The 24,501-nt window shown below is 45.2% G+C and overlaps 1 protein-coding gene across 1 annotated transcript in view; it reads left to right on the top strand.

Annotated features, from left to right (window-relative positions):
• The first annotated feature begins 274 nt into the window (after window positions 1–274).
• Window positions 275–24,501, top strand: part of LOC140424689 (maestro heat-like repeat-containing protein family member 1) — a 51,034-nt gene continuing 26,807 nt past the window's right edge. The window contains exons 1-2 of the mRNA XM_072507973.1: window positions 275–771; window positions 5,730–5,832. Coding sequence (XP_072364074.1) covers window positions 631–771; window positions 5,730–5,832 — 244 coding nt within the window. The 5' untranslated portion in view covers window positions 275–630. The remainder of the gene's footprint in view (window positions 772–5,729; window positions 5,833–24,501) is intronic.

The raw sequence follows: 24,501 nt of genomic DNA, 5'->3' as shown, positions 1-24,501 counted from the left end.
GTGTTTGATGGGGACAGTGTAGAGGGAGCATTACTCTGTATCTAACCCCATGCTGTACCTGTCCTGGGAGTGTTTGATGGGGACAGTGTAGAGGGAGCTTTATTCTGTATCTAACCCCGTGCTGTACCTGTCCTGGGAGTGTTTGATGGGGACAGTGTAGAGGGAGCTTTACTCTGTATCTAACCCTGTGCTGTACCTGTCCTGGGAGTGTTTGATGGGGACAGTGAAGAGGGAGCTTTACTCTGTATCTAACCCCGTGCTGTACCTGTCCTGGGAGTGTTTGATGGGGACAGTGTAGAGGGAGCTTTACTCTGTGTCTAACCCCGTGCTGTACCTGTCCTGGGAGTGTTTGATGGGGACAGTGTAGAGGGAGCTTTACTCTGTATCTAACCCCCTGCTATACCTGTCCTGGGAGTTTTTGATGGGGACAGTGTAGAGGGAGCTTTACTCTGTATCTAACCCCGTGCTGTACCTGTCCTGGGAGTGTTTGATGGGGACAGTGTAGAGGGTGCTTTACTCTGTTTCTAATGCTGTGCTGTCATGTCACTGGCTGCAATCTGAACCTTGACGGTAGAAGTGTTTTGTTTTAGCTGTTTTTTGAGCTGGCTACTTCTCACTCGCTCTCTCTCGATGCAGGCCTGTAAATTTACCCTCCGTTCAATTGGTCCTCTGATGGGCTCTGACAATATCAGTGCAATGTTTCGGAAACATCTGCTGGAGGAGGCGACCCTGCACTATGGAGAATTCATCAACGACCTGGCGAAACACATTGTGAGTTCTCTTCAGATACAAGCCTCCTGGTACAGGGGCACTTTTAAACATTCATTTTACAGGATGTAGGTATCGCTGGTTAAGGCAGCATTTATTGCCCATCCCTAGTTGCCCTTCAGAAGGTGGTGCTGAGATGTTTTATTGAACCGCTGCAGTCCTTCAGGTGTAGGTACACCCACTGTGCTGTTAGGAAGGCAGTTCCAGGATGTTGCTCCAGCGACAGTGAAGGAACGGCGGTATATTTCCAAGTCAGGACGGTGAGTGACTTGCAGGGGAACCTCCAGGTGGTGGGGTTCCCAGGTATCTGCTGCTCTTGTCCTTCTAGATGGTAGTGGTCGTGGGTTTGGAAGATGTTGTCTAAGGAACCTTGGCGAGTTCCCGCAGTGCATCTTGCAGCTGGTACACACGGCTGTCACTGTTTGTCGGTGGTGGAGGGTTTGAATGTTTGCGGAAGGGGGAGCAATCAAGCGTGGCTGCTTTGTCCTGGGTGGTGTTGAGCTTCTTGAGTGTTGTTGGAGCTGCGTTCATCCAGGCAAGTGGAGAGTATTCCATTACACTCCTGACTTGTGCCTTGTAGATGGTGGACAGGCTTTGGGGGTCAGGAGGTGAATTACTCGCTGTAGGATTCCTAGTCTCTGACCTGCCCTGGTAGCCACAGTATTAATGTGGCTGGGTCCAATTCAGTTTCTGATCAATGGTAACCCCCCAGGATGTTGATTGTGGGGGATTCAGCGATGGTAATGCCATTGAATGTCAAGGGGCGGTGGTTAGATCCTCTCTTGTAGGAGATGGTCATTGCCTGGCACTTGTGTGGCATGAATGTAACTTACCACTTGTCAGCCCCGAGCCTGGATATTGTCCAGGTCTTGCTGCATTTGGACACGGGCTGCCTCATTATCTGAGGAGTCGTGAATGATGCTGAACATTGTGCAGTCATCCGCAAACATCTCCACTTCTGACCTTATGATGGAAGGGAGATCATTGATGAAGTAGCTGAAGATGGTTGGGCCTAGGACACCACCCTGAGGAACTCCTGCAGTGATGTCCTGGAGCTGAGATGATTGACCTCCAACCACCACACCCATCTTCCTTTGTGCCGGGTATGACTCCAAGTAGCGGAGAGTTTTCCCCCTGATTCCCATTGACTCCAGTTTAGCTAGGGCTCCTTGATGCCACACTCGGTCAAATGCTGCCTTGATGTCCAGGGCAGTCACTCTTACCCCACCCCTGGCATTCAGCTCTTTTGTCCATGTTTGAGCCAAGGCTGTAATGAGGTCAGGCGCTGAGTGACTCTGGTGGAACCCAAACAGAGTGTCCGGGGGCAGCTTATTGCCAAATAAGTGCCACTTGATGGCACTATTTTTTTTTAAATAAATATTTTATTGAAAATTTTTGGTCAACCAACACAGTACATTGTGCATCCTTTACACAACATTATAACAATACAGATAATAATGACCTTTTTTATTTAAACAAAAAAAAACAACAACAAATAAATAAATATTAAATAACAAAAATAAAAACTAGCCCTAATTGGCAACTGCCTTGTCTCAGGCCACCCCCCCCCCCCCAAGTCCTGGGCTCCTCCCCTAAGTACTCCCCTCCACTTCTTGGAACCCCTCAGCGCTATCGCCAGGGGCTCAATCGCCAGTGCAAACAGTAATGGGGACAGAGGGCATCCCTGCCTTGTCCCTCTATGGAGCCGAAAATATGCCGATCCCGTCCATTCGTGACCACACTCGCCACTGGGGCCCTATACAATAGCTGCACCCATCTAACATACCCCTCTCCAAAACCAAATCTCCTAAACACCTCCCACAAATAATCCCATTCCACTCTATCAAATGCTTTCTCGGCATCCATCGCCACTACTATCTCTGTTTCACCCTCTGGTGGGGCCATCATCATTACCCCTAACAGCCTCCGTATATTCGTGTTCAGCTGTCTCTCCTTCCTCGTCCCTCACTCCCCCTATTTCCCTCGCTGCTCCCCTTTTCCTCAATTGGTGTGCCAGCAATCTACTCGCCTTCTCTCCATATTCATACTGTACACCCTGCGCCTTCCTCCATTGTGCCTCTGCAGTGCCTGTAGTCAGCAAGTCAAATTCCACATGCAGCCTTTGCCTTTCCCTGTACAGTCCCTCCTCCGGTGCTTCCGCATATTGTCTGTCCACCCTCAAAAGTTCTTGCAGCAACCGCTCCCGTTCCTTACTCTCCTGCTTCCCTTTATGTGTCCTTATTGATATCAGCTCCCCCCTAACCACCGCCTTCAACGCCTCCCAGACCACTCCCACCTGAACCTCCCCATTGTCATTGAGTTCCAAGTACTTTTCAATACATCCCCTCACCCTTAGGCACACCCCCTCATCCGCCATTAGTCCCATGTCCATTCTCCAGGGTGGGCGCCCTTCCTGTTTCCTCCCCTATCTCCAAGTCTACCCAGTGTGGGGCATGATCCGAAATGGCTATAGCCGTATATTCCGTTCCCCTCACCCTCGGGATCAATGCCCTACCCAACACAAAAAAGTCTATGCGCGAATAGACTTTATGGACATAGGAGAAAAACGAGAACTCCTTACTCCTAGGTCTACTGAATCTCCACGGGTCCACCCCTCCCATCTGCTCCATAAAATCCTTAAGCACCTTGGCTGCTGCCGGCCTCCTACCAGTCCTGGACTTCGACCTATCCAGCCTTGGTTCCAACACCGTGTTAAAGTCTCCCCCCATTATCAGCTTTCCCGTCTCTAGGTCCGGGATGCGTCCTAGCATTCGCCTCATAAAGTTGGCATCGTCCCAGTTCGGGGCATACACGTTTACCAAAACCACCATCTCTCCCTGTAATTTGCCACTCACCATCACGTATCTGCCCCCGTTATCCGCCACTATAGTCTTTGCCTCGAACATTACCCGCTTCCCCACTAATATAGCCACCCCCCTGTTTTTCGCATCCAGCCCCGAATGGAACACCTGCCCCACCCATCCTTTGCGCAGCCTGACCTGGTCTATCAGTTTCAGATGCGTTTCCTGTAACATAACCGCATCTGCTTTAAGTTTCTTAAGGTGTGCGAGTACTCGTGCCCTCTTTATCGGCCCGTTAAGCCCTCTCACGTTCCACGTGATCAGCCGAGTTGGGGGGCTTCCCACCCCCCCCCCCCCCTTGCCGGTTAGCCATCATCTTTTTCCAGCTTCTCACCCAGTTCCCACGCAGCTGTATCTCCCCCAGGCGGTGCCCCCCCGCCCATCCTCTCCCGTACCCACTCCCCCCTTTCCCCAGCAGCAGCAACCCAGTAATTCCCCCCTCCCACCCCCCCCCCGCTAGACCCCCCGCTAGCGTAATTACTCCCCCCATGTTGCTCCCAGAAGTCAGCAAACTCTGGCTGACCTCGGCTTCCCCCCGTGACCACGGCTCGCACCGTGCGACGCCCCCTCCTTCCTGCTTCTCTATTCCCGCCATAATTATCATAGCGCGGGAACCAAGCCCGCGCCTCTCCCTCGGCCCCGCCTCCCATGGCCAACGCCCCATCTCCTCTCCCTCCCCACCTCCCCCCATCACCACCTGTGGGAGAAAGAAAAGTTACCATACCACAGGATTAGAACATAAAACCCCTCTTCGCCCCCCCCCCATTCGCCCCACCACTTTGTCCAAACGTTCTTTTTCATAATCCACTCATTCCAATTTTTCTTCTACAATAAAAGTCCACGCTTCATCCGCCGTCTCAAAGTAGTGGTGCCTCCCTTGATATGTGACCCACAGTCTTGCCGGTTGCAGCATTCCAAATTTTATCTTCCTTTTGTGAAGTACCGCCTTGGCCCGATTAAAGCTCGCCCTCCTTCTCGCCACCTCCGCACTCCAGTCTTGATAAACGCGGATCACCGCGTTCTCCCATTTACTGCACCGAGTTTTCTTCGCCCATCTAAGGACCATTTCTCTATCCTTAAAACGGAGGAATCTCACCACTATGGCTCTGGGAGTTTCTCCTGCTCTCGATCCTCGCACCATAACTCGGTATGCTCCCTCCACCTCCAACGGACCCGCCGGGGCCTCCACTCCCATTAACGAGTGCAGCATCGTGCTCACATATGCCCCGACGTCCGCCCCCTCCACACCTTCAGGAAGGCCAAGAATCCTCAAGTTGTTCCTCCTTGCGTTATTTTCCAGTGCCTCCAACCTCTCCACACATCGTTTCTGGTGTGCCTCCTGTATCTCCGACTTCACCACCAGGCCCTGTATATCGTTCTCATTCTCTGCTGCTTTCGCCTTCACGACCCGAAGCTCCTGCTCCTGGGTCTTTTGTTCCTCTTTCAGCTCTTCGATCGCCTGTAATATCGGGGCCAACAACTCTTTCTTCATTTCCTTTTTAATCTCCTCCACACAGCATTTCAAGAACTCTTGTTGTTCAGGGCCCCATGTTAAACTGCCACCTTCCGACGCCATCTTGGTTTCTGCTTGCCTTCCTTGCCGTTGTTCCAAAGGATCCGCTGCAATCCGGCCACTTTCCTCTCCTTTTTCCATCCGTGTCCAGGGGGAACACCCTTCTGGTTTACCGCACGGTGTTTTTAGCCGTTAAAATTGCCGTTGGGGCTCCTATCAAGAGCCCAAAAGTCCGTTCCACCGGGAGCTGCCGAAACGTGCGACTCAGCTGGTCATCGCCGCACCCGGAAGTCACTTGACGGCACTATTGATGTTCCTGTAACTGCTGACCAATGCTTTTTAAAAATAAGTTTAGAGTATTCCCATTAAGGGGCAATTTAGTCTGGCCAATCCACCTAACCTGCACATCTTTGGGTTGTTGGGTGAGGATTGAACTCAGGGCCGTGAGGCAGCAGTGCGAGCCACTGCACCATCAAGTTGCCCACTGCAGACCGATGTTGAGTTAGCTGGCAGCTATCTGGGTAACCGGGGTGGGTGGAGGATCATTGAGAACAAGATCTGATGAGGTTTTTCTCCCCTCTCCTCAGATCAGCGATTTCCCAGAGAAGATTAACTTCTACATAATGGGCAATGTCTCCTTCTTCAAGAGCACATGGCCCGAGATTCGGGGAAACGCTGTCATCTTCACAGGTAAACTAGCTGATACCCGGGAGTGAGTTACAGACTGGAATCTAATCGAGGGGTTTGGGGTGTTTTATATATAGAATAACAGATACCCGGGAGTGAGTTACACACTGGAATCTAATCGAGGGGTTTGGGGTGGTTTATATATAGAATAACAGATACCCGGGAGTGAGTTCCAGACTGGAATCTAATCGAGGGGTTTGGGGTGGTTTATATATAGAATAACAGGTACCCGGGAGTGAGTTACAGACTGGAATCTAATTGAGGGTTTGGGATGGTTTATATATAGAATAACAGATACCCGGGAGTGAGTTACAGACTGGAATCTAATCGAGGGGTTTGGGGTGGTTTATATATAGAATAACAGGTACCCGGGAGTGAGTTACAGACTGGAATCTAATCGAGGGTTCGGGATAGTTTATATATAGAATAACAGATACCCGGGAGTGAGTTACAGACTGGAATCTAATCGAGGGGCTTGGGGTGGTTTATATATAGAATAACAGGTACCCGGGAGTGAGTTACAGACTGGAATCTAATCGAGGGGTTCGGGGTGGTTTATGTATAGAATAACAGATACCCGGGAGTGAGTTACAGACTGGAATCTAATCGAGGGGTTCGGGGTGGTTTATATATAGAATAACAGATACCTGGCACTGAGTTACAGACTGGAATCTAATCGAGGGGTTCGGGGTGGTTTATATATAGAATAACAGATACCCGGGAGTGAGTTACAGACTGGAATCTAATCGATGGGTTCGGGGTGGTTTATATTTAGAATAACAGATACCCGGGAGTGAGTTACAGACTGGAATCTAATCGAGGGGTTCAGGGTCGTTTATATATAGAATAACAGATACCCGGGAGTGAGTTACAGACCGGAATCTAATCGAGGGGTTCGGGGTGGTTTATGTATAGAATAACAGATACCCGGGAGTGAGTTACAGACTGGAATCTAATCGAGGTGTTTGGGGTGGTTTATATATAGAATAACAGATACCCGGGAGTGAGTTACAGACTGGAATCTAATCAAGGGGTTCGGGGTGGTTTATATATAGAGTAACAGATACCCGGGAGTGAGTTACAGACTGGAATCTAATCGAGGGGTTCGGGGTGGTTTATATATAGAATAACAGATACCCGGGAGTGAGTTACAGACTGGAATCTAATCGAGGGTTTCGGGGTGGTTTATATATAGAATAACAGATATCCGGGAGTGAGTTACAGACTGGAATCTAATCGAGGGGTTCGGGGTGGTTTATATACAGAATAACAGATACCTGGCACTGAGTTACAGACTGGAATCTAATTGAGGGGTTCAGGGTGGTTTATATATATAGAATAACAGGTACCCGGGAGTGAGTTACAGACTGGAATCTAATCGAGGGGTTCAGGGATGTTTACATGTAGAATAACAGATACCCGGGAGTGAGTTACAGACCGGAATCTAATCGAGGGGTTTGGGGTGGTTTATATATAGAATAACAGATACCCGGGAGTGAGTTACAGACTGGAATCTAATTGAGGGGTTCAGGGTGGTTTATATATATAGAATAACAGGTACCCGGGAGTGAGTTACAGACTGGAATCTAATCGAGGGGTTTGGGGTGTTTTATATATAGAATAACAGATACCCGGGAGTGAGTTACACACTGGAATCTAATCGAGGGGTTTGGGGTGGTTTATATATAGAATAACAGATACCCGGGAGTGAGTTACACACTGGAATCTAATCGAGGGGTTCGGGGTGGTTTATATATAGAATAACAGATACCCGGGAGTGAGTTACAGACTGGAATCTAATCGAGGGGTTTGGGGTGGTTTATATATAGAATAACAGGTACCCGGGAGTGAGTTACAGACTGGAATCTAATTGAGGGTTTGGGATGGTTTATATATAGAATAACAGATACCCGGGAGTGAGTTACAGACTGGAATCTAATCGAGGGGTTTGGGGTGGTTTATATATAGAATAACAGGTACCCGGAGTGAGTTACAGACTGGAATCTAATCGAGGGTTCGGGATAGTTTATATATAGAATAACAGATACCCGGGAGTGAGTTACAGACTGGAATCTAATCGAGGGGCTTGGGGTGGTTTATATATAGAATAACAGGTACCCGGGAGTGAGTTACAGACTGGAATCTAATCGAGGGGTTCGGGGTGGTTTATGTATAGAATAACAGATACCCGGGAGTGAGTTACAGACTGGAATCTAATCGAGGGGTTCGGGGTGGTTTATATATAGAATAACAGATACCTGGCACTGAGTTACAGACTGGAATCTAATCGAGGGGTTCGGGGTGGTTTATATATAGAATAACAGATACCCGGGAGTGAGTTACAGACTGGAATCTAATCGATGGGTTCGGGGTGGTTTATATTTAGAATAACAGATACCCGGGAGTGAGTTACAGACTGGAATCTAATCGAGGGGTTCAGGGTCGTTTATATATAGAATAACAGATACCCGGGAGTGAGTTACAGACCGGAATCTAATCGAGGGGTTCGGGGTGGTTTATGTATAGAATAACAGATACCCGGGAGTGAGTTACAGACTGGAATCTAATCGAGGTGTTTGGGGTGGTTTATATATAGAATAACAGATACCCGGGAGTGAGTTACAGACTGGAATCTAATCAAGGGGTTCGGGGTGGTTTATATATAGAGTAACAGATACCCGGGAGTGAGTTACAGACTGGAATCTAATCGAGGGGTTCGGGGTGGTTTATATATAGAATAACAGATACCCGGGAGTGAGTTACAGACTGGAATCTAATCGAGGGTTTCGGGGTGGTTTATATATAGAATAACAGATATCCGGGAGTGAGTTACAGACTGGAATCTAATCGAGGGGTTCGGGGTGGTTTATATACAGAATAACAGATACCTGGCACTGAGTTACAGACTGGAATCTAATTGAGGGGTTCAGGGTGGTTTATATATATAGAATAACAGGTACCCGGGAGTGAGTTACAGACTGGAATCTAATCGAGGGGTTCAGGGATGTTTACATGTAGAATAACAGATACCCGGGAGTGAGTTACAGACCGGAATCTAATCGAGGGGTTTGGGGTGGTTTATATATAGAATAACAGATACCCGGGAGTGAGTTACAGACTGGAATCTAATTGAGGGGTTCAGGGTGGTTTATATATATAGAATAACAGGTACCCGGGAGTGAGTTACAGACTGGAATCTAATCGAGGGGTTCGGGGTGGTTTATATATAGAATAACAGATACCCGGGAGTGAGTTACAGACTGGAATCTAATTGAGGGGTTCAGGGTGGTTTATATATATAGAATAACAGGTACCCGGGAGTGAGTTACAGACTGGAATCTAATCAAGGGGTTCGGGGTGGTTTATATATAGAATAACAGATACCCGGGAGTGAGTTACAGACTGGAATCTAATCGAGGGGTTCGGGGTGGTTTATATATAGAATAACAGATACCCGGGAGTGAGTTACAGACCGGAATCTAATCAAGGGGTTCAGGGATGTTTACATGTAGAATAACAGATACCCGGGAGTGAGTTACAGACTGGAATCTAATCGAGGGGTTCAGGGTGGTTTATATATAGACTAACAGATACCCGGGAGTGAGTTACAGACCGGAATCTAATCGAGGGGTTTGGGGTGGTTTATATATAGAATAACAGATACCCGGGAGTGAGTTACAGACTGGAATCTAATTGAGGGGTTCAGGGTGGTTTATATATATAGAATAACAGGTACCCGGGAGTGAGTTACAGACTGGAATCTAATCGAGTGGTTCGGGGTGGTTTATATATAGAATAACAGATACCCGGGAGTGAGTTACAGACTGGAATCTAATCGAGGGGTTCAGGGTGGTTTATATATAGAATAACAGATACCCGGGAGTGAGTTACAGACTGGAATCTAATCGAGGGGTTCTGGATGGTTTATATATAGAATAACAGATACCCGAGAGTGAGTTACAGTCTGGAATCTAATTAGGGGTCCAGGGTGGTTTATATATAGACTAACAGATACCCGGGAGTGAGTTACAGACTGGAATCTAATCGACGGGTTTGGGGTGGTTTATATATAGGATAACAGATACCCGGGAGTGAGTTACAGACTGGAATCTAATTGAGTAGTTCAGAGTGGTTTATAGAAGAATAACAGATACCCGGGAATGAGTTACAGACTGCAATCTAATTGAGGGGTTCAGGGTGGTTTATATATATAGAATAACAGATACCCGGGAGTGAGTTACTGACTGGAATCTAATCGAGGGGTTCGGGGTGGTTTACATTTAGAATAACCGATACCCGGGAGTGAGTTACAGACTGGAACCTAATCGAGGGGTTCAGGGTGGTTTATATATAGAATAACAGATACCCGGGAGTGAGTTACAGAGTGGAATCTAATCGAGGGGTTTGGGGTGGTTTATATATAGAATAACAGATACCCGGGAGTGAGTTACAGACTGGAATCTAATCGAGGGATTCAGGGTGGTTTATATATAGAATAACAGATACCCGGGAGTGAGATACAGACTGGAATCTAATCGAGGCGTTCTGGATGGTTTATATATAGAATAACAGATACCCGAGAGTGAGTTACAGTCTGGAATCTAATTAGGGGTCCAGGGTGGTTTATATATAGACTAACAGATACCCGGGAGTGAGTTACAGACTGGAATCTAATCGAGGGGTTTGGGGTGGTTTATACATAGAATAACAGATACCCGGGAGTGAGTTACAGACTGGAATCTAATCGAGGGGTTCGGGGTGGTTAAGATTTTGAATAACCGATACCCGGGAGTGAGTTACAGACTGGAACCTAATCGAGGGGTTCAGGGTGGTTTATATATAGAATAACAGATACCTGGGAGTGAGTTACAGAGTGGAATCTAATCGAGGGGTTTGGGGTGGTTTATATATAGAATAACAGATACCCGGGAGTGAGTTACAGACTGGAATCTAATCGAGGGGTTCAGGGTGGTTTATATATAGAATAACAGATACCCGGGAGTGAGCTACAGACTGGAATCTAATCGAGGGGTTTGGCTGGTTTATATATAGAATAACAGATACCCGGGAGTGAGTTACAGACTGGAAACTAATCGAGGGGTTTGGGGTGGTTTATATATAGAATAACAGGTACCCGGGAGTGAGTTACAGACTGGAATCTAATCGAGGGGTTCGGGGTGGTTTATGTATAGAATAACAGATACCCGGGAGTGAGTTACAGACTGGAATCTAATCGAGGGGTTCGGGGTGGTTTATATATAGAATAACAGATACCTGGCACTGAGTTACAGACTGGAATCTAATCGAGGGGTTTGGGGTGGTTTATATATAGAATAACAGATACCCGGGAGTGAGTTACAGACTGGAATCTAATCGATGGGTTCGGGGTGGTTTATATTTAGAATAACAGATACCCGGGAGTGAGTTACAGACTGGAATCTAATCGAGGGGTTCAGGGTCGTTTATATATAGAATAACAGATACCCGGGAGTGAGTTACAGACCGGAATCTAATCGAGGGGTTCGGGGTGGTTTATGTATAGAATAACAGATACCCGGGAGTGAGTTACAGACTGGAATCTAATCGAGGGGTTCGGGGTGGTTTATATATAGAATAACAGATACCCGGGAGTGAGTTACAGACTGGAATCTAATCGAGGGTTTCGGGGTGGTTTATATATAGAATAACAGATATCCGGGAGTGAGTTACAGACTGGAATCTAATCGAGGGGTTCGGGGTGGTTTATATACAGAATAACAGATACCTGGCACTGAGTTACAGACTGGAATCTAATTGAGGGGTTCAGGGTGGTTTATATATATAGAATAACAGGTACCCGGGAGTGAGTTACAGACTGGAATCTAATCGAGGGGTTCAGGGATGTTTACATGTAGAATAACAGATACCCGGGAGTGAGTTACAGACCGGAATCTAATCGAGGGGTTTGGGGTGGTTTATATATAGAATAACAGATACCCGGGAGTGAGTTACAGACTGGAATCTAATTGAGGGGTTCAGGGTGGTTTATATATATAGAATAACAGGTACCCGGGAGTGAGTTACAGACTGGAATCTAATCGAGGGGTTTGGGGTGTTTTATATATAGAATAACAGATACCCGGGAGTGAGTTACACACTGGAATCTAATCGAGGGGTTTGGGGTGGTTTATATATAGAATAACAGATACCCGGGAGTGAGTTACACACTGGAATCTAATCGAGGGGTTCGGGGTGGTTTATATATAGAATAACAGATACCCGGGAGTGAGTTACAGACTGGAATCTAATCGAGGGGTTTGGGGTGGTTTATATATAGAATAACAGGTACCCGGGAGTGAGTTACAGACTGGAATCTAATTGAGGGTTTGGGATGGTTTATATATAGAATAACAGATACCCGGGAGTGAGTTACAGACTGGAATCTAATCGAGGGGTTTGGGGTGGTTTATATATAGAATAACAGGTACCCGGAGTGAGTTACAGACTGGAATCTAATCGAGGGTTCGGGATAGTTTATATATAGAATAAGAGATACCCGGGAGTGAGTTACAGACTGGAATCTAATCGAGGGGCTTGGGGTGGTTTATATATAGAATAACAGGTACCCGGGAGTGAGTTACAGACTGGAATCTAATCGAGGGGTTCGGGGTGGTTTATGTATAGAATAACAGATACCCGGGAGTGAGTTACAGACTGGAATCTAATCGAGGGGTTCGGGGTGGTTTATATATAGAATAACAGATACCTGGCACTGAGTTACAGACTGGAATCTAATCGAGGGGTTCGGGGTGGTTTATATATAGAATAACAGATACCCGGGAGTGAGTTACAGACTGGAATCTAATCGATGGGTTCGGGGTGGTTTATATTTAGAATAACAGATACCCGGGAGTGAGTTACAGACTGGAATCTAATCGAGGGGTTCAGGGTCGTTTATATATAGAATAACAGATACCCGGGAGTGAGTTACAGACCGGAATCTAATCGAGGGGTTCGGGGTGGTTTATGTATAGAATAACAGATACCCGGGAGTGAGTTACAGACTGGAATCTAATCGAGGTGTTTGGGGTGGTTTATATATAGAATAACAGATACCCGGGAGTGAGTTACAGACTGGAATCTAATCAAGGGGTTCGGGGTGGTTTATATATAGAGTAACAGATACCCGGGAGTGAGTTACAGACTGGAATCTAATCGAGGGTTTCGGGGTGGTTTATATATAGAATAACAGATATCCGGGAGTGAGTTACAGACTGGAATCTAATCGAGGGGTTCGGGGTGGTTTATATACAGAATAACAGATACCTGGCACTGAGTTACAGACTGGAATCTAATTGAGGGGTTCAGGGTGGTTTATATATATAGAATAACAGGTACCCGGGAGTGAGTTACAGACTGGAATCTAATCGAGGGGTTCAGGGATGTTTACATGTAGAATAACAGATACCCGGGAGTGAGTTACAGACCGGAATCTAATCGAGGGGTTTGGGGTGGTTTATATATAGAATAACAGATACCCGGGAGTGAGTTACAGACTGGAATCTAATTGAGGGGTTCAGGGTGGTTTATATATATAGAATAACAGGTACCCGGGAGTGAGTTACAGACTGGAATCTAATCGAGGGGTTCGGGGTGGTTTATATATAGAATAACAGATACCCGGGAGTGAGTTACAGACTGGAATCTAATTGAGGGGTTCAGGGTGGTTTATATATATAGAATAACAGGTACCCGGGAGTGAGTTACAGACTGGAATCTAATCAAGGGGTTCGGGGTGGTTTATATATAGAATAACAGATACCCGGGAGTGAGTTACAGACTGGAATCTAATCGAGGGGTTCGGGGTGGTTTATATATAGAATAACAGATACCCGGGAGTGAGTTACAGACCGGAATCTAATCAAGGGGTTCAGGGATGTTTACATGTAGAATAACAGATACCCGGGAGTGAGTTACAGACTGGAATCTAATCGAGGGGTTTGGGGTGGTTTATATATAGAATAACAGATATCCGGGAGTGAGTTACAGACTGGAATCTAATCGAGGGGTTCGGGGTGGTTTATATACAGAATAACAGATACCTGGCACTGAGTTACAGACTGGAATCTAATTGAGGGGTTCAGGGTGGTTTATATATATAGAATAACAGGTACCCGGGAGTGAGTTACAGACTGGAATCTAATCGAGGGGTTCAGGGATGTTTACATGTAGAATAACAGATACCCGGGAGTGAGTTACAGACCGGAATCTAATCGAGGGGTTTGGGGTGGTTTATATATAGAATAACAGATACCCGGGAGTGAGTTACAGACTGGAATCTAATTGAGGGGTTCAGGGTGGTTTATATATATAGAATAACAGGTACCCGGGAGTGAGTTACAGACTGGAATCTAATCGAGGGGTTTGGGGTGTTTTATATATAGAATAACAGATACCCGGGAGTGAGTTACACACTGGAATCTAATCGAGGGGTTTGGGGTGGTTTATATATAGAATAACAGATACCCGGGAGTGAGTTACACACTGGAATCTAATCGAGGGGTTCGGGGTGGTTTATATATAGAATAACAGATACCCGGGAGTGAGTTACAGACTGGAATCTAATCGAGGGGTTTGGGGTGGTTTATATATAGAATAACAGGTACCCGGGAGTGAGTTACAGACTGGAATCTAATTGAGGGTTTGGGATGGTTTATATATAGAATAACAGATACCCGGGAGTGAGTTACAGACTGGAATCTAATCGAGGGGTTTGGGGTGGTTTATATATAGAATAACAGGTACCCGGAGTGAGTTACAGACTGGAATCTAATCGAGGGTTCGGGATAGTTTATATATAGAATAAGAGATACCCGGGAGTGAGTTACAGACTGGAATCTAATCGAGGGGCTTGGGGTGGTTTATATATAGAATAACAGGTACCCGGGAGTGAGTTACAGACTGGAATCTAATCGAGGGGTTCGGGGTGGTTTATGTATAGAATAACAGATACCCGGGAGTGAGTTACAGACTGGAATCTAATCGAGGGGTTCGGGGTGGTTTATATATAGAATAACAGATACCTGGCACTGAGTTACAGACTGGAATCTAATCGAGGGGTTCGGGGTGGTTTATATATAGAATAACAGATACCCGGGAGTGAGTTACAGACTGGAATCTAATCGATGGGTTCGGGGTGGTTTATATTTAGAATAACAGATACCCGGGAGTGAGTTACAGACTGGAATCTAATCGAGGGGTTCAGGGTCGTTTATATATAGAATAACAGATACCCGGGAGTGAGTTACAGACCGGAATCTAATCGAGGGGTTCGGGGTGGTTTATGTATAGAATAACAGATACCCGGGAGTGAGTTACAGACTGGAATCTAATCGAGGTGTTTGGGGTGGTTTATATATAGAATAACAGATACCCGGGAGTGAGTTACAGACTGGAATCTAATCAAGGGGTTCGGGGTGGTTTATATATAGAGTAACAGATACCCGGGAGTGAGTTACAGACTGGAATCTAATCGAGGGGTTCGGGGTGGTTTATATATAGAATAACAGATACCCGGGAGTGAGTTACAGACTGGAATCTAATCGAGGGTTTCGGGGTGGTTTATATATAGAATAACAGATATCCGGGAGTGAGTTACAGACTGGAATCTAATCGAGGGGTTCGGGGTGGTTTATATACAGAATAACAGATACCTGGCACTGAGTTACAGACTGGAATCTAATTGAGGGGTTCAGGGTGGTTTATATATATAGAATAACAGGTACCCGGGAGTGAGTTACAGACTGGAATCTAATCGAGGGGTTCAGGGATGTTTACATGTAGAATAACAGATACCCGGGAGTGAGTTACAGACCGGAATCTAATCGAGGGGTTTGGGGTGGTTTATATATAGAATAACAGATACCCGGGAGTGAGTTACAGACTGGAATCTAATTGAGGGGTTCAGGGTGGTTTATATATATAGAATAACAGGTACCCGGGAGTGAGTTACAGACTGGAATCTAATCGAGGGGTTCGGGGTGGTTTATATATAGAATAACAGATACCCGGGAGTGAGTTACAGACTGGAATCTAATTGAGGGGTTCAGGGTGGTTTATATATATAGAATAACAGGTACCCGGGAGTGAGTTACAGACTGGAATCTAATCAAGGGGTTCGGGGTGGTTTATATATAGAATAACAGATACCCGGGAGTGAGTTACAGACTGGAATCTAATCGAGGGGTTCGGGGTGGTTTATATATAGAATAACAGATACCCGGGAGTGAGTTACAGACCGGAATCTAATCAAGGGGTTCAGGGATGTTTACATGTAGAATAACAGATACCCGGGAGTGAGTTACAGACTGGAATCTAATCGAGGGGTTCAGGGTGGTTTATATATAGACTAACAGATACCCGGGAGTGAGTTACAGACCGGAATCTAATCGAGGGGTTTGGGGTGGTTTATATATAGAATAACAGATACCCGGGAGTGAGTTACAGACTGGAATCTAATTGAGGGGTTCAGGGTGGTTTATATATATAGAATAACAGGTACCCGGGAGTGAGTTACAGACTGGAATCTAATCGAGTGGTTCGGGGTGGTTTATATATAGAATAACAGATACCCGGGAGTGAGTTACAGACTGGAATCTAATCGAGGGGTTCAGGGTGGTTTATATATAGAATAACAGATACCCGGGAGTGAGTTACAGACTGGAATCTAATCGAGGGGTTCTGGATGGTTTATATATAGAATAACAGATACCCGAGAGTGAGTTACAGTCTGGAATCTAATTAGGGGTCCAGGGTGGTTTATATATAGACTAACAGATACCCGGGAGTGAGTTACAGACTGGAATCTAATCGACGGGTTTGGGGTGGTTTATATATAGGATAACAGATACCCGGGAGTGAGTTACAGACTGGAATCTAATTGAGTAGTTCAGAGTGGTTTATAGAAGAATAACAGATACCCGGGAATGAGTTACAGACTGCAATCTAATTGAGGGGTTCAGGGTGGTTTATATATATAGAATAACAGATACCCGGGAGTGAGTTACTGACTGGAATCTAATCGAGGGGTTCGGGGTGGTTTACATTTAGAATAACCGATACCCGGGAGTGAGTTACAGACTGGAACCTAATCGAGGGGTTCAGGGTGGTTTATATATAGAATAACAGATACCCGGGAGTGAGTTACAGAGTGGAATCTAATCGAGGGGTTTGGGGTGGTTTATATATAGAATAACAGATACCCGGGAGTGAGTTACAGACTGGAATCTAATCGAGGGATTCAGGGTGGTTTATATATAGAATAACAGATACCCGGGAGTGAGATACAGACTGGAATCTAATCGAGGCGTTCTGGATGGTTTATATATAGAATAACAGATACCCGAGAGTGAGTTACAGTCTGGAATCTAATTAGGGGTCCAGGGTGGTTTATATATAGACTAACAGATACCCGGGAGTGAGTTACAGACTGGAATCTAATCGAGGGGTTTGGGGTGGTTTATATATAGAATAACAGATACCCGGGAGTGAGTTACAGACTGGAATCTAATCGAGGGGTTCGGGGTGGTTAAGATTTTGAATAACCGATACCCGGGAGTGAGTTACAGACTGGAACCTAATCGAGGGGTTCAGGGTGGTTTATATATAGAATAACAGATACCTGGGAGTGAGTTACAGAGTGGAATCTAATCGAGGGGTTTGGGGTGGTTTATATATAGAATAACAGATACCCGGGAGTGAGTTACAGACTGGAATCTAATCGAGGGGTTCAGGGTGGTTTATATATAGAATAACAGATACCCGGGAGTGAGCTACAGACTGGAATCTAATCGAGGGGTTTGGCTGGTTTATATATAGAATAACAGATACCCGGGAGTGAGTTACAGACTGGAAACTAATCGAGGGGTTTGGGGTGGTTTATATATAGAATAACAGGTACCCGGGAGTGAGTTACAGACTGGAATCTAATCGAGGGGTTCGGGGTGGTTTATGTATAGAATAACAGATACCCGGGAGTGAGTTACAGACTGGAATCTAATCGAGGGGTTCGGGGTGGTTTATATATAGAATAACAGATACCTGGCACTGAGTTACAGACTGGAATCTAATCGAGGGGTTCGGGGTGGTTTATATATAGAATAACAGATACCCGGGAGTGAGTTACAGACTGGAATCTAATCGATGGGTTCGGGGTGGTTTATATTTAGAATAACAGATACCCGGGAGTGAGTTACAGACTGGAATCTAATCGAGGGGTTCAGGGTCGTTTATATATAGAATAACAGATACCCGGGAGTGAGTTACAGACCGGAATCTAATCGAGGGGTTCGGGGTGGTTTATGTATAGAATAACAGATACCCGGGAGTGAGTTACAGACTGGAATCTAATCGAGGTGTTTGGGGTGGTTTATATATAGAATAACAGATACCCGGGAGTGAGTTACAGACTGGAATCTAATCAAGGGGTTCGGGGTGGTTTATATATAGAGTAACAGATACCCGGGAGTGAGTTACAGACTGGAATCTAATCGAGGGGTTCGGGGTGGTTTATATATAGAATAACAGATACCCGGGAGTGAGTTACAGACTGGAATCTAATCGAGGGTTTCGGGGTGGTTTATATATAGAATAACAGATATCCGGGAGTGAGTTACAGACTGGAATCTAATCGAGGGGTTCGGGGTGGTTTATATACAGAATAACAGATACCTGGCACTGAGTTACAGACTGGAATCTAATTGAGGGGTTCAGGGTGGTTTATATATATAGAATAACAGGTACCCGGGAGTGAGTTACAGACTGGAATCTAATCGAGGGGTTCAGGGATGTTTACATGTAGAATAACAGATACCCGGGAGTGAGTTACAGACCGGAATCTAATCGAGGGGTTTGGGGTGGTTTATATATAGAATAACAGATACCCGGGAGTGAGTTACAGACTGGAATCTAATTGAGGGGTTCAGGGTGGTTTATATATATAGAATAACAGGTACCCGGGAGTGAGTTACAGACTGGAATCTAATCGAGGGGTTCGGGGTGGTTTATATATAGAATAACAGATACCCGGGAGTGAGTTACAGACTGGAATCTAATTGAGGGGTTCAGGGTGGTTTATATATATAGAATAACAGGTACCCGGGAGTGAGTTACAGACTGGAATCTAATCAAGGGGTTCGGGGTGGTTTATATATAGAATAACAGATACCCGGGAGTGAGTTACAGACTGGAATCTAATCGAGGGGTTCGGGGTGGTTTATATATAGAATAACAGATACCCGGGAGTGAGTTACAGACCGGAATCTAATCAAGGGGTTCAGGGATGTTTACATGTAGAATAACAGATACCCGGGAGTGAGTTACAGACTGGAATCTAATCGAGGGGTTCAGGGTGGTTTATATATAGACTAACAGATACCCGGGAGTGAGTTACAGACCGGAATCTAATCGAGGGGTTTGGGGTGGTTTATATATAGAATAACAGATACCCGGGAGTGAGTTACAGACTGGAATCTAATTGAGGGGTTCAGGGTGGTTTATATATATAGAATAACAGGTACCCGGGAGTGAGTTACAGACTGGAATCTAATAGAGTGGTTCGGGGTGGTTTATATATAGAATAACAGATACCCGGGAGTGAGTTACAGACTGGAATCTAATCGAGGGGTTCAGGGTGGTTTATATATAGAATAACAGATACCCGGGAGTGAGTTACAGACTGGAATCTAATCGAGGGGTTCTGGATGGTTTATATATAGAATAACAGATACCCGAGAGTGAGTTACAGTCTGGAATCTAATTAGGGGTCCAGGGTGGTTTATATATAGAATAACAGATACCCGGGAGTGAGTTACAGACTGGAATCTAATCGACGGGTTTGGGGTGGTTTATATATAGGATAACAGATACCCGGGAGTGAGTTACAGACTGGAATCTAATTGAGTAGTTCAGAGTGGTTTATAGAAGAATAACAGATACCCGGGAATGAGTTACAGACTGCAATCTAATTGAGGGGTTCAGGGTGGTTTATATATATAGAATAACAGATACCCGGGAGTGAGTTACTGACTGGAATCTAATCGAGGGGTTCGGGGTGGTTTACATTTAGAATAACCGATACCCGGGAGTGAGTTACAGACTGGAACCTAATCGAGGGGTTCAGGGTGGTTTATATATAGAATAACAGATACCCGGGAGTGAGTTACAGAGTGGAATCTAATCGAGGGGTTTGGGGTGGTTAATATATAGAATAACAGATACCCGGGAGTGAGTTACAGACTGGAATCTAATCGAGGGATTCAGGGTGGTTTATATATAGAATAACAGATACCCGGGAGTGAGATACAGACTGGAATCTAATCGAGGCGTTCTGGATGGTTTATATATAGAATAACAGATACCCGAGAGTGAGTTACAGTCTGGAATCTAATTAGGGGTCCAGGGTGGTTTATATATAGACTAACAGATACCCGGGAGTGAGTTACAGACTGGAATCTAATCGAGGGGTTTGGGGTGGTTTATATATAGAATAACAGATACCCGGGAGTGAGTTACAGACTGGAATCTAATCGAGGGGTTCGGGGTGGTTAAGATTTTGAATAACCGATACCCGGGAGTGAGTTACAGACTGGAACCTAATCGAGGGGTTCAGGGTGGTTTATATATAGAATAACAGATACCTGGGAGTGAGTTACAGAGTGGAATCTAATCGAGGGGTTTGGGGTGGTTTATATATAGAATAACAGATACCCGGGAGTGAGTTACAGACTGGAATCTAATCGAGGGGTTCAGGGTGGTTTATATATAGAATAACAGATACCCGGGAGTGAGCTACAGACTGGAATCTAATCGAGGGGTTTGGCTGGTTTATATATAGAATAACAGATACCCGGGAGTGAGTTACAGACTGGAAACTAATCGAGGGGTTTGGGGTGGTTTATATATAGGATAACAGATACCCGGGAGTGAGTTACAGACTGGAATCTAATCGAGGGGTTTGGCTGGTTTATATATAGAATAACAGATACCCGGAATGAGTTACAGAGTGGAATCTAATCGAGGGGTTCAGGGTGGTTTATATATAGACTAACAGATACCCGGGAGAGAGTTACAGACTGGAATCTAATCGAGGGGTTTGTGGTGGTTTATATATAGAATAACAGATACCCGGGAGTGAGTTACAGACTGGAATCTAATCGAGGGGTTTGTGGTGGTTTATATATAGAATAACAGATACCCGGGAGTGAGTTACAGACTGGAATCTAATCGAGGGGTTTGGCTGGTTTATATATAGAATAACAGATACCTGGGAGTGAGTTACAGACTGGAATCTAATAGAGGGGTTTAGGGTGGTTTATATATAGGATAACAGATACCCGGGAGTGAGTTACAGACTGGAATCTAATCAAGGGGTTTGGCTGGTTTATATATAGAATAACAGATACCCGGGAGTGAGTTACAGACTGGAATCTAATCGAGGGGTTTGGCTGGTTTATATAAAGAATAACAGATACCTGGGAGTGAGTTACAGACTGGAATCTAATCGAGGGGTTTGTGGTGGTTTATATATAGAATAACAGATATCCGGGAGTGAGTTACAGACTGGAATCTAATCGAGGGGTTCGGGGTGGTTTATATACAGAATAACAGATACCTGGCACTGAGTTACAGACTGGAATCTAATTGAGGGGTTCAGGGTGGTTTATATATATAGAATAACAGGTACCCGGGAGTGAGTTACAGACTGGAATCTAATCGAGGGGTTCAGGGATGTTTACATGTAGAATAACAGATACCCGGGAGTGAGTTACAGACCGGAATCTAATCGAGGGGTTTGGGGTGGTTTATATATAGAATAACAGATACCCGGGAGTGAGTTACAGACTGGAATCTAATTGAGGGGTTCAGGGTGGTTTATATATATAGAATAACAGGTACCCGGGAGTGAGTTACAGACTGGAATCTAATCGAGGGGTTCGGGGTGGTTTATATACAGAATAACAGATACCTGGCACTGAGTTACAGACTGGAATCTAATTGAGGGGTTCAGGGTGGTTTATATATATAGAATAACAGGTACCCGGGAGTGAGTTACAGACTGGAATCTAATCGAGGGGTTCAGGGATGTTTACATGTAGAATAACAGATACCCGGGAGTGAGTTACAGACCGGAATCTAATCGAGGGGTTTGGGGTGGTTTATATATAGAATAACAGATACCCGGGAGTGAGTTACAGACTGGAATCTAATTGAGGGGTTCAGGGTGGTTTATATATATAGAATAACAGGTACCCGGGAGTGAGTTACAGACTGGAATCTAATCGAGGGGTTCGGGGTGGTTTATATATAGAATAACAGATACCCGGGAGTGAGTTACAGACTGGAATCTAATTGAGGGGTTCAGGGTGGTTTATATATATAGAATAACAGGTACCCGGGAGTGAGTTACAGACTGGAATCTAATCAAGGGGTTCGGGGTGGTTTATATATAGAATAACAGATACCCGGGAGTGAGTTACAGACTGGAATCTAATCGAGGGGTTCGGGGTGGTTTATATATAGAATAACAGATACCCGGGAGTGAGTTACAGACCGGAATCTAATCAAGGGGTTCAGGGATGTTTACATGTAGAATAACAGATACCCGGGAGTGAGTTACAGACTGGAATCTAATCGAGGGGTTCAGGGTGGTTTATATATAGACTAACAGATACCCGGGAGTGAGTTACAGACCGGAATCTAATCGAGGGGTTTGGGGTGGTTTATATATAGAATAACAGATACCCGGGAGTGAGTTACAGACTGGAATCTAATTGAGGGGTTCAGGGTGGTTTATATATATAGAATAACAGGTACCCGGGAGTGAGTTACAGACTGGAATCTAATCGAGTGGTTCGGGGTGGTTTATATATAGAATAACAGATACCCGGGAGTGAGTTACAGACTGGAATCTAATCGAGGGGTTCAGGGTGGTTTATATATAGAATAACAGATACCCGGGAGTGAGTTACAGACTGGAATCTAATCGAGGGGTTCTGGATGGTTTATATATAGAATAACAGATACCCGAGAGTGAGTTACAGTCTGGAATCTAATTAGGGGTCCAGGGTGGTTTATATATAGACTAACAGATACCCGGGAGTGAGTTACAGACTGGAATCTAATCGACGGGTTTGGGGTGGTTTATATATAGGATAACAGATACCCGGGAGTGAGTTACAGACTGGAATCTAATTGAGTAGTTCAGAGTGGTTTATAGAAGAATAACAGATACCCGGGAATGAGTTACAGACTGCAATCTAATTGAGGGGTTCAGGGTGGTTTATATATATAGAATAACAGATACCCGGGAGTGAGTTACTGACTGGAATCTAATCGAGGGGTTCGGGGTGGTTTACATTTAGAATAACCGATACCCGGGAGTGAGTTACAGACTGGAACCTAATCGAGGGGTTCAGGGTGGTTTATATATAGAATAACAGATACCCGGGAGTGAGTTACAGAGTGGAATCTAATCGAGGGGTTTGGGGTGGTTTATATATAGAATAACAGATACCCGGGAGTGAGTTACAGACTGGAATCTAATCGAGGGATTCAGGGTGGTTTATATATAGAATAACAGATACCCGGGAGTGAGATACAGACTGGAATCTAATCGAGGCGTTCTGGATGGTTTATATATAGAATAACAGATACCCGAGAGTGAGTTACAGTCTGGAATCTAATTAGGGGTCCAGGGTGGTTTATATATAGACTAACAGATACCCGGGAGTGAGTTACAGACTGGAATCTAATCGAGGGGTTTGGGGTGGTTTATATATAGAATAACAGATACCCGGGAGTGAGTTACAGACTGGAATCTAATCGAGGGGTTCGGGGTGGTTAAGATTTTGAATAACCGATACCCGGGAGTGAGTTACAGACTGGAACCTAATCGAGGGGTTCAGGGTGGTTTATATATAGAATAACAGATACCTGGGAGTGAGTTACAGAGTGGAATCTAATCGAGGGGTTTGGGGTGGTTTATATATAGAATAACAGATACCCGGGAGTGAGTTACAGACTGGAATCTAATCGAGGGGTTCAGGGTGGTTTATATATAGAATAACAGATACCCGGGAGTGAGCTACAGACTGGAATCTAATCGAGGGGTTTGGCTGGTTTATATATAGAATAACAGATACCCGGGAGTGAGTTACAGACTGGAAACTAATCGAGGGGTTTGGGGTGGTTTATATATAGAATAACAGGTACCCGGGAGTGAGTTACAGACTGGAATCTAATCGAGGGGTTCGGGGTGGTTTATGTATAGAATAACAGATACCCGGGAGTGAGTTACAGACTGGAATCTAATCGAGGGGTTCGGGGTGGTTTATATATAGAATAACAGATACCTGGCACTGAGTTACAGACTGGAATCTAATCGAGGGGTTCGGGGTGGTTTATATATAGAATAACAGATACCCGGGAGTGAGTTACAGACTGGAATCTAATCGATGGGTTCGGGGTGGTTTATATTTAGAATAACAGATACCCGGGAGTGAGTTACAGACTGGAATCTAATCGAGGGGTTCAGGGTCGTTTATATATAGAATAACAGATACCCGGGAGTGAGTTACAGACCGGAATCTAATCGAGGGGTTCGGGGTGGTTTATGTATAGAATAACAGATACCCG

Source organism: Scyliorhinus torazame, chromosome 6 (genome assembly GCF_047496885.1).
Source record: "Scyliorhinus torazame isolate Kashiwa2021f chromosome 6, sScyTor2.1, whole genome shotgun sequence".
Lineage (NCBI taxonomy): Eukaryota > Metazoa > Chordata > Chondrichthyes > Carcharhiniformes > Scyliorhinidae > Scyliorhinus > Scyliorhinus torazame.
Note: the sequence above shows the minus strand (reverse complement) of the source record. Positions and strands in the feature narration are given on the sequence as shown.